This window comes from Salvelinus namaycush, chromosome 4 (assembly GCF_016432855.1).
Source record: "Salvelinus namaycush isolate Seneca chromosome 4, SaNama_1.0, whole genome shotgun sequence".
In the NCBI taxonomy this organism is placed as follows: Eukaryota; Metazoa; Chordata; class Actinopteri; order Salmoniformes; family Salmonidae; genus Salvelinus; species Salvelinus namaycush.
The window spans coordinates 24,213,840-24,225,207 of record NC_052310.1 but is presented as its reverse complement, the minus strand read 5'-3'; the positions used below and the strand labels follow the sequence as shown (position 1 = coordinate 24,225,207).

The 11,368-nt window shown below is 41.9% G+C and overlaps 1 protein-coding gene across 1 annotated transcript; it reads left to right on the top strand.

Annotated features, from left to right (window-relative positions):
* The first annotated feature begins 1,027 nt into the window (after nucleotides 1-1,027).
* Nucleotides 1,028-2,544, top strand: LOC120045801 (dickkopf-related protein 3-like). The gene is made up of 3 exons (XM_038990734.1): nucleotides 1,028-1,189; nucleotides 1,834-2,008; nucleotides 2,339-2,544. Exons 1-3 carry the CDS (start codon nucleotides 1,028-1,030, stop codon nucleotides 2,542-2,544), a joined length of 543 nt encoding a protein of 180 aa, XP_038846662.1.
* The last annotated feature ends 8,824 nt before the right edge of the window (nucleotides 2,545-11,368 follow it).

Below are 11,368 nucleotides of genomic sequence, written 5' to 3'. Positions count from 1 at the left end.
AACCACAACTGCCCATCATCTTTAAGGCAATTAGTAGTACCCAAAACCGTGTCCTTTTGTAACACAACATCTCTACTCTTTGGTCTTCATCAGGAGACCTCTTTTTTAATCTTTGTTTGTCAGTTGCTTATTTGGGGGGGATAATTTGAATCAACAATATTGTTTTGAAGGTTGATCATATACAATAGCCAAATTAGTATGATTAGTGTCCTCACTCTGGAAATGTGTAAAAAGTTAGGAGGAAGACACAAGAGGAACAAAATCTATTAAATGGCAGCTTGAGAAAGCGAGCCGTCCCGCCAGAGTTTGTATTCCCCCTCCCTGATGATAATTACGTTTAATGAGATCTGGGGGTCGTCTGCAGTGTGCACTGAAGCAAATTACTCCCAGCGTGGGGCCCTTGTCCAGCACAGAGGGCCACTAGCTAGGGTCAACTGCGTTGGCCCTGTGGGGCTGCCACTCAACGACCCAGGCCATGAATCTGTGACATGTCGTTTCTGTCTGCTTTTGTCTTCACACTCCCCACCTTGTTTGTCTGAGTGAGATAAGCCTTGAAGGTGCCTGTCTTGCTCCATTGTGTGGCCCCTGTTGTCAATGTTGTCAATCCATCAAGCCCATTACCCCACCCCTGGACCAACACCCCTACTCTCCCCCTTTCTGCCTTCGCAGCTGATAATTCTGCCATCATTTTCTGGTCGTAGGGGGTGTCTCCGTCAATTTAGTTAAGCCATTAACCACTAATTGTCTCCTCCCACATTGTGGCTTGAACAAACAGCATAGCAGGGGGGAGAGAGAGGGTTCTCCGGGGCCTTTATAAGCCATGGGGCACAAGAGGAGCTTGATATCAAACACTCCTGCCTAGACTGTACACACAGGACATCTATACTGGCTGAGACCTTCCGTTTTGGAAACTCTCTTCACTCTCTGTCTCAATACTTCTTCAGCTCCATTCGGACAAACTCCTTTTTTTTCTCTTCCTCTATCATTCTCTCTTTCTCTCATTCTCTCTTCGTGTTTTGTGGAGATGATGTCAACCAGGATTCTGTGGCTCCTGTCTCTCTGGCTGTGTATGCCCTTGGCCCAGGGCCGTATCTGGGCCTGGATGCTCAACATGCCCCACAGTCCCCCCAAGAAAGGACCCATGGCTCTCACGGACAGCACCCCTCCAGTCAACACCAAAGGATCCACGGTAAGACCCAGATCATCATTTTTATGTGTTTGAAAGCATCTTGTTTGCTTAAACAGGTTTTGTCCTATTGAAGGAGTTCTGAAATGTTTCTGAATTTGCTAATTGCTGAAGTGGTAATCTCTTGCTATTTTACCTGAGCTTGAATTGACACACATGTGTATCTGCTTTTGTAGCAGTTTCACATGGTCAATCTGGTCGAAGAATGCAATTTGCTAAAAGTCAACGATACATTTTCTCTGTCTGTTGTCCAGCTAAAAAACACACACATATCAAGATTCAGGAAGTAGCTTAGTCAAGCATAAAGGCTGGATGTATTCAGTAGTAGCTGAACCATTGTCAATACTCTAGAGTTGTAAATGGCGCATTAGCATGTTAGTGACGACGCTACTCTATTCCAGTAGCTTTCTCTGTTTGTATTGTGCTGTAATTAGGACCTTAGAGCACCAGAGCACTTTAATAGCACTTTAGAGCACTTTAATAACACAACTTATTTTCACTTCATTTCCCATAAAACATGACAACTACCATTATTTTTTACATTTGTTTCAAGAGAGTATATGTTATACCAGATGTGAATGCAATGCTTTGCTTATGGGTGTGTGTCATCATTATCACAGTTTCTAAGCTCTTGCTCTGTTTTTCAGGGTGTGTGTGACCATGACCGCGCCTGTGGTCGAAGCTTCTCCTGTGACCGTCACTTTGGCCTGTGTTTTCCTCTCCGTGGGGATGGCCAGTACTGCAGGAGGGATGCCCAGTGTGTCCGAGGACTCAGCTGCATGTTTGGGAAGTGCCACCATCGCATTTCTGAGGGACAAGAGGGTAGGCTAAGTGACAAGGGCATTGGACTCACTTGAACATTTGTGTTGAACACAGTACAGTTTATTGAAGTAAATGTACCTCATGGTGATAAAAAAAAACATTGTGCTACTTTTTTTGCTATACTGAGTGCTGGCACTGAGTGCTGTCTACATTTAAATAATAATACAAGAGAGAAATGTTTCATGATGACCACAGGGTGACAGGATGTTTGTTTACTGACTAATTGATAAAGTAGTGATTTGTATCATTCATTCATTCATTAACTAATTCATTAATTTAATTATTATTCACTTTCATGAAATGATTCACTTTTGTCTCTGTCTTGTCTAGGTGCTAGGTGTAAAGTAGACAGGGACTGCGGCGAGTCTATGTGCTGTGCCCGTCATCACGGTGAGCAGTTGTGTAAGCGGCGTCTGTTGCGAGATGAGAGCTGTTTCGTTCCCGAAGGCGGCCTGGCGTTCAGCATCAACCAGATCTGCCCATGTGATGAAGGCCTACTGTGTCGTGGCGCTGTTGAGCCCAAATGGAGCGAGTGAGTATACAATCAAAGACTTAAGAATGACAGCAGAGCACAGGAGGTTGCTGGTACCTTAATTGGGGAGGATGGGCTTGTGGTAATGACTGGAGTGGAATGATATCAAATACACCAAACACATGGTTTCCAGGTGTTTGATGCCAATCCATTTGCTTCGTTCCAGACATTGTTATGAACTGTTCTCCCCTCAGTAGCCTCCTGTGCAGCAGAGGTCTATCTAAATCATGACATCAATAGTCATACAGTACTAATAAAACCCATAATCTATATCATTTAGGGCATGATGTTAGACAGATTCTGACCACATTTTTCTTTGTTTCTCCAGGAAGGAGTTTGTCTACCACCCTGACACTACAAGTTGGACCTGTCAAGCCCCAAAGCCTTGATGAACACTTTGATCAATTAACCAGTTATTTATTATGTCAGTATCGTGTGTATACCGATATGACTGTATATACTATAATGTAAATATCAACAAATAGGCTGTCTTTTTTTTTTCTTTACATTTGTTGCCATTTTCTATATTTTAACAAATGCACCATTTAGCGAGGCCAATTACCGTCATAGTTTTCTTGTCAAAGTAAATCGTTATTAAAATCGAGTTCACTTCATCTGGTCGTGTCAGACAATGTCATCTGATGAAATAAACGCTAAAATAAAAGCTGTTAATTTGTATGGGTGATTTGTTTACTTTTTCTCTGATTGTCACACTGCACAGCTCTTACATTTACCCTATCCATATTAGCACACCATCAGAATACACATACCCATTAAAGTTGACAAGACGTAACCTTTCACAACCTGCTACGATGCCATTATGTCGAGTACATAAGCAGCCTATGATGATCTTTTGCTGTTTTTAATACTTACATCATAATGGGCTCATTTGGGAGGTTTCTATTTCAGTTACGTCCTTTGTAAAGTTTACTGCGTCTAGCTTTGAGATATTTGTATGTTGTTCGTGGTACAGTTAAATGGATGACTGAGGATCATCAACACTGGTCTGACAACAGATAGGAACAGACAGTGTGAAAGAGAGACTTTGCCGCTTTCTAGTGGAGAGCAAATGTAAGTAGAATAATGGTCTAGAGCAGGGTTCTCCAGCATTTTCTACTTCAAAAAAAATAAACATGTCCCGGCCTACTATTTTTTTTTTTTGATCTTTCAAATAGGCATACTCTTTTCTTCTCATCTCCCCTGCAACTTTTCCCCGGGTCATTGATGTGTTTACATATCAGTCTGCTAATTGTTTCAATTTTCATTTAAAAAAATGGTTTTATTCAGATTTTTCAGAGGATGCTGCAGCACCCTCAGCACCCCTACTTCCTGCGGCGTACTGATTGATACAAATAATCGTTATGTAGTTCCGCCAGGTAGTCTTTCTGTCTACCATCTAACTGGCTACGCGAAAGGATAGATGGCACACCACACAGACAGGGGCGATATTGCTGGAAATGTATTGGCAGATATTGTGTTACGTTTGGCTTTTTAAGCCAATTGTCACTTGACAGGGGTGTGATAATGTCAATGTTAATTTGATTGGATAGTAGCTGGGAGCATACAGTGTCGGATACTTGTGGGATTTGTTACAATAAAATATTGTATATTTATATTTATTACAATAAAATATTATTATTACAATAAATATATCATCATTACAAATAAAAAAAAACATTGTTCTTAAGAGAAATATATCATTATTACGATAAAGAACACTTTATTAGGCTATTGATCGGACAATCGGACTCATCCAAGTGGATGATATTAAGATTAGCTGGTAAATTCATAGGTCCAGGGCTAGCACTAAAAGCCCAATGTCAATAGGGCCTATAACTAACTATTATGTAGCCAAACATATCATAACTGAACAAGACCTGCATGGCCATGATGCAATCATGAAAATTCATACATGTGAATTTGAGAGATTTTGCATGCCTCTTCATCACGGTACCGTTAGTCATTCATGTATAAAGGCAGGCCATAAATCCAGCAAAACAAAAATCAGTAAAGCCAGGGTGTGTTCATTAGCCACCTGAAAGGGGGAAATGCACCTAATTTTGGATTATTGCAACAGTCAGTGAGGGAGAAAAGTGCGCTCAATGTCGGTCCCGGGTTTGTGATCTATATGGTTTGCCCAATTTGATTGAGCTTGTTAATTGTAGAAGTTGTAGACTAACGTACTGCTTTCTGTTCATTGACAGCCTCTGAATAGAAAGTGTGTTGTGACCATGCAACCTCAAGAAAGACACAACGTAGCATAACTGTCATGTGGATGTAGTGTTTTTCAATGGTTTATGTCTACCTGGAACCAAAAGGGTTCTACCTGGAACCAAAAGGGTTCTACCTGAAACCAAAAAGGGTTATTCAAAGTGTTCTTCTATGGGGACAGCCGAAGAACCCTTTAAGGTTCTAGATAGGGTTAGATGTATGAATCATATGATCTATATGATCTCTATGATCTCCCTATTAAATATATTCTTATTTTATTCAATGCACACACTTTAGCCATGGCATTTGAATGTAGACTATACAGTGGCTTGAGAAAGTATTCACCCCCCTTGGCATTTGTCCTATTTTGTTGCCTTACAACCTGGAATTAAAATAGATTTTGGGGGGGGTTGTATCATTTGATTTATTCAACATGCCTACCACTTTGAAGATGCAACATATTTTTTATTGTGAAACAAACAAGAAATAAGACAAAAAAACAGAAAACTTGAGCGTGCATAACTATTCACCCCCAAAAAGTCAATACTTTGTAGAGTAGCCTTTTGCAGCAATTACAGCTGCAAGTCTCTTGGGGTATGTCTCTATAAGCTTGGCACATCTAGCCACTTGGATTTTTGTCCATTCTTCAAGGCAAAACTGCTCCAGCTCCTTCAAGTTGGATGGGTTCCGCTGGTGTACCGCAATCTTTAAGTCATACCACAGATTCTCAATTGGATTGAGGTCTGGGCTTTGACTAGGCCATTCCAAGACATTTAAATGTTTCACTGTGGGGATGGTGTTCTTTAATGAGAAGTGTTGGGTTTGCGCCAGACATAGCGTTTTCCTTGATGGCCAAAACATTTGTCTCCACAAACCAGAGTACCTTCTTCCATATGTTTGGGGAGACTCCCACATGCCTTTTGGCGAACACCAAACGTGTTTGCTTATTTTTTTCTTTAAGCAATGGCTTATTTCTGGCCACTCTTCCGTAAAGCCAAGCTCTGTGGAGTGTACGGCTTAAAGTGGTCCTATGGACAGATACTCCCATATCCACTGTAGAGCTTTGCAGCTCCTTCAGGGTTATCTTGGGTCTCATTGTTGCCTCTCTGATTAATGCCCTCCTTGCCTGTTCCGTGAGTTTTGGTGGGTGGCCCTCTCTTGGCAGGTTTGTTGTGGTGCCATATTCTTTCAATTTGTTAATAATGGATTTAATGGTGCTCCGTGGAATGTTCAGAGTTTTGGATTTTTTTTATAACCCAACCCTGATCTGTACTTCTCCACAACTTTGTCCCTGACCTGTTTGGAGAGCTCCTTGGTCTTCATGGTGCCCCTTGCTTAGTGGTGTTGCAGACTCTGGGGCCTTTCAGAACAGGTGTATATATACTGAGATCATGTGACACTTAGATTGCACGCAAGTGGACTTTATTTAACTAATTATGTGACTTCTGAAGGTAATTGGTTGCACCAGATCTTATTTAGGGGCTTCATAGCAAAGGGGGTGAATAGATATGCACGCACCACTTTTACATTAAAAAAAAAATAATTAAACAAGTTATTTTTTTCACTTCACCAATTTGGACTATTTTGTGTATGTCCATTACATGAAATCCAAATAAAAATCTGTTTAAATTATAGGTTGTAATGCAACAAAATAGGAAAAACGCCAAGGGGGATGAATACTTTTGCAAGGCACTGTAGCAGCAATTATTGTGTCCACCGCTGATTGCAACTGATGGAAAACAAATGCTGTATTTTTCAATGGGGTTCATTGGAAAATAGTGGCTGGGCCACTCAAGGACATTCAGAGACTTATACCGAATCCACTCCTGCATTGTCTTGGCTGTGTGCGTAGGGTCCTTGTCCTGTTGGAAGGTGAACCTTCGCCCCAGTCTGAGGTCCTGAGTGCTCTGGAGCACGTTTTCATCAAGGATCTCTCTGTACTTTGCTACGTTCATATTTCCCTCGATCCTGACTAGTCTCCCAGTCCCTGCTGCTGAAAAACATCCCCACAGCATGATGCTGCCACCACAATGCTTCACCGTAGGGATGGTGCCAGGTTTCCTCCAGATGTGACGCTTGGCATTCAGGCCAAAGAGTTCAATCTTAGTTTCATTAGACCAGGGCATCTTGTTTCTCATGGTCTGAGTCCTTTAGGTGCCTCTTTGCAAACCACAAGAGGGCTGTCATGTGTCAGGTCTGAATTTTTTGACAGTGCGGCTGATGGCGAGGATATGAGGGTCCCGTCCCTCATCCTGAGATGGTAAGAGTACTGGCAAAGGGATTCCAAAGGTAATGGCTATTTCGCAAACCGACTTGCATCTGCCTTTACTGAGGCACTCATTTTTGGAGAGCATTTAGTGTCGACTGAGCACTTGTTTGATTCCTTCCTACAATATGTAAGTCATTCTGAGAGAGATCTTGTTGTTAAAGCCCTTAAAGAGGATCTAAAGAGCAAAGATCAAGATGAGTTGATCGATCTCCTGGACAGCATGGGGGTGTGTACAGTACCTAACCCTAGAGCTGTGCTTTTACAGGTAGTACATGAAGAACTCATTCAGAAGTATGCTCTTGATAATATGTTGGATGCTGCAAGAGAAGTGCTGTCACAAACTCTCCAGAGGAAAGAGGCTATTGAGAATATTTATGCAGAGCAAACGCCGACGGCTAGAACAGTTTTGAAATTACTGCAGGCATCCCCACAAAACCAAGCAGAGATTCAACATTTCCGGTATTTCCAGCAATATATCAGAGGGTTGGATGAGGTTGGACTCAGGAATAAAAGGAGATTCATGACAGGTGCTGATGTAATATATGTCAAAGACCGGTATCACTTCTTTATTTTCTTTTTTCTCTGACCAACTCTCTCGCTATCTCTCTCAGAACGATCTTCTTGACCCTGACCAGTCAGGCTTCAAGACGGGTCACTCAACCAAGACTGCTCTTCTTTGTGTCACGTATTCTCACTACTAGTGTTCCCCAGGGCTCAGTTCTATCCCCTCTTCTCTCTATACACCAAATCACTCGGGTTCATCATATCCTCACATTGTCTCTCCTTTCATTGCTATGCGGATGACACTCAACTACTTTCTCTTTCTCCACGCATTTCTGCGTCACCTGCAGATATCTCAGCTTGGATGTCGGCCCACCACCTCAAGCACAACCTCAACAAGACAGAGCTGCTCTTCCTCCCGGGGATACAACACCCTGTCGTTCTCCCCACACACTCCACTGGCTTCAAGTTGAAGCTCGCATTCACTGCAAGAGCATGGTACTTGCCTGCGGAGCAGCAAGAGGAACTGCCCCTGCCTACCTTCAGGCTCTGCTCAAACCCTACACCCCAACCCGAGTACTTGGTTCTGCCACCTCTGGTCACTTGGTCCTCCCACCCCTTATGGGAGGACAGCTCCCGCTCAGCCCAGTCCAAGCTCTTCTCTTTCCTGGTGCCCCAGTGGTGGAACCAGCTTTCATCTGAGTCCCTGCCCATCTTCCGAAAAACATCTGAAACCCTACCTCTTCAAAGAGTATCTTAAATAATCCCCCCCCCCCCCAAAAAAAACACTCGCACTTGACTCTTTTCGCCCTTACTAGCTCTGACTTTGCTTATAGCTTTGCTGATAGCTACTTTAATGAGGACAATTTTACTTACTATGACTGTGATATGTGGTTGTCCCAACTAGTTATCTTAAGATGAATGAAGATCTTGATGAATGATGAATGAAGATCTAAGTCGTTCTGGATAAGAGCATCTGCTAAATGACTAAAATATAAAAATGTAAAATAAGTATACCTGAACTTTGAAACATGCTTCTCTTTGTTGGGCTATTGGCTAATGACTTCTACCTTAGCACATGGCACGTGGTAATTTCCTGCAATTCACACATGCAATTAACAAGCATAACACTCTGAGCTGGAGTTTGTAGAGCAGCGTTGCTGCTTGAGCCAGGCAGTGGAGAGCTACTACAGCGCTTTGCAGGGTGCGACCATTTCAGCGACGCAAGCAGTGACACTGAGACAGCTGGGACACTTTTTTCGTCTATGAACCCAGCATGAACTGGCAGAAGTTCACCCATTGGTTGATGCAATCCAATGCCTGAGCAGGGGAGCACGGCCCTAATGTTCCAAGCGGGTCCTTAGTGCAGAGCTAACATTGCAGCTTGTTTGGTGAGAGCACATTGCAGTTAGTTGCTTAGTTTGCTTAGTTGAATTAGTTGAATCATGAAACAAAATGTCCACATGCCTGCTAGACTGTGCCACTTCCTGTGTTCCTTTTTGTTTTCTGTGTGTTTTGTACAGTATGTTTGTGATTTTAACTAGAATGGTTTTTAAAGTAAAAGCCGAATGGCAATAGAGTAACTGACAAACGTGAAAGCAAAGCAAAGGCTGCAGAACGAACGAACCATTGGTGTTCGGAACTTGATTGGAATGTTTCATGAAGACAACCATGTCCTAAAATTAAATGTTTGAAAATTGCCTCTGCTTCATGCTGCCCTGCTCAATCCAGATCCAACATTTCACAATGTGTGTTCCCCGTACAGCCCTGTGTTACAGGACCTGAATTACCTTTGACTCTGGAATGGACCCATTTATCTTTAACCATGCAAATAATGTTAATTTTATGTGAACATAGATTTAATGGAACATACTGTACATACTGTATACATGAGGATGTCAAAGTACAGACCTTTCAGCATTCCTGTCAAGTCACCGACTCGGACAGACTGATAGTGATCAGTACCTCTCATGGAACCAAACACGAGAAGAGCAGGGACCGCCACACAATAATGACATCGTCATTATTTGAGGAATCTTTAAAAGGTATCGGGAACAGAACACCATCTTAGCGGCACAACACTGCAAACAGGCATGTATGGGTATCCCTGAACTGCGATGGAGGCTCTGATAAGACAAGACACACTACCAGTGAGTGTTCCAAAGTGGAGATGAGATGGGCGACTTTGTTTCACAGACATTTCACATCATTCAGAGATATAGGGTTTCACAGAGCCCAGTGGGATACAATGAGATAGAGGCAGCTTTTGTCCCTGGTCTGGTGTCCCTTTCTTGTATGTATGAGGACAGAAGGACTGGGGGAAAGTGTCCTAATTGACCCCTCTCTCCATTCATATTTAGTCAGCTATTATGATGGCCCATAACATGCAGCCCATAACATGCTCCTTACAGGGTTTGACATTCCAATTCAATTCTTGAGCTCACTCATGACGTTGAACACATTTTTTATTACCACAATCTTCAAGTTATGACATTTTAATTGAAATTAGACTGTTAGAATTGGAATTTCATTGGATTTGTAAAAACATTTCATATTTTAAATTGAATGGTATTGGAATTCAATATTTATGCATTTCCCAGTTAATGGAATTAATGCATTTAGTATAAAACATGATTTGTTTTAAATAATTTCAACTTGAATTTCTATATTTCCAGCTAGGCTGTCTGAACAGTGACATGATCAGCCTGAAAGGCGGAGGTAATTGAATTTGAATTTGTGAAATTGTTGGGGATAATATTGAATTGGGAATTTAATTATTGGAATTTACTTAACTTAACATGACTGACCTGCAATTTGAATTGAATTCAAATGAAATTTAGAGTGAGAGGGAATTTAATTAAAATGGAATTCGTAGAATTAACCCCAACCCTGGTCATAACATTAAGTTTGTCAAATGTTTTGAGACCTCAAAAGCAGTCTAATGTCTAATTGCTAAAGATCCTGAATGGCTCAGTTGATAGAGCACAGTGCTTACAACACCAGCATGGTGGGTTCAAATCCTGGGTCACTCATTTGTAAAATGTATGCTTTGGATAAAACGGTCTGCTAAATGGCATATAATATATGATTATATATAATGTGGGATCGAGACATAGCTGGATCCACACAACCGATGGCTTGTGTTTTGGACTTGAAATGAGATGACTACGTGATAGATAATGTCCCTTTTACCCATGGTAATGAAACGCTATATCAATTAAAAAATCCTATTCTGAACAACTATCGTCTGGTATGACAGAATAGGCAATTTCCACTAATGAAGTGTAAAATGATAGGAGCGGATCAAGACACTCCTGTCATTCATATACCGGTTTGGGAAACATTACAGTGCTATTGAAGAGGCATCGCTGGCTGCATAGCGTTAGCATTAGCATCAGAATAGAGCATTGGGGAATTCTTGGAGGGGGATTCATGGAAGATACAAATCAGAGGAAGGGTCAGGGGACAGGTAGAGTTACAGCTCTTTAGCCATGCTAACAATGAGAAGCCCCCAGATTCCATCATGTTATATAAGGTTGGCATCCCACACTTCCAGTTGCAAAAACATGCTAGGTGATCTACAAAGAGCTAAGAAGAGTGACCGTGTGTGTGTGTGTGTGTGTGTGTGCGTGCGTGCGTGCGTGCGTGCGTGCGTGCGTGCGTGCGTGCGCGTGCGTGCGTGAGTGAGAACCTCTCCCTTTCAGAGCATCTAACTTGCATAGAATCTTTAAGGTGAGAACATGCTTAGAATCAACACAATACTGATTCAAATATGTCTCTGGACGCAACACAGTCATGCTCAAGCCTTGATTATCGAATATAATTTAGAAGTATCAGAATAGAGTAA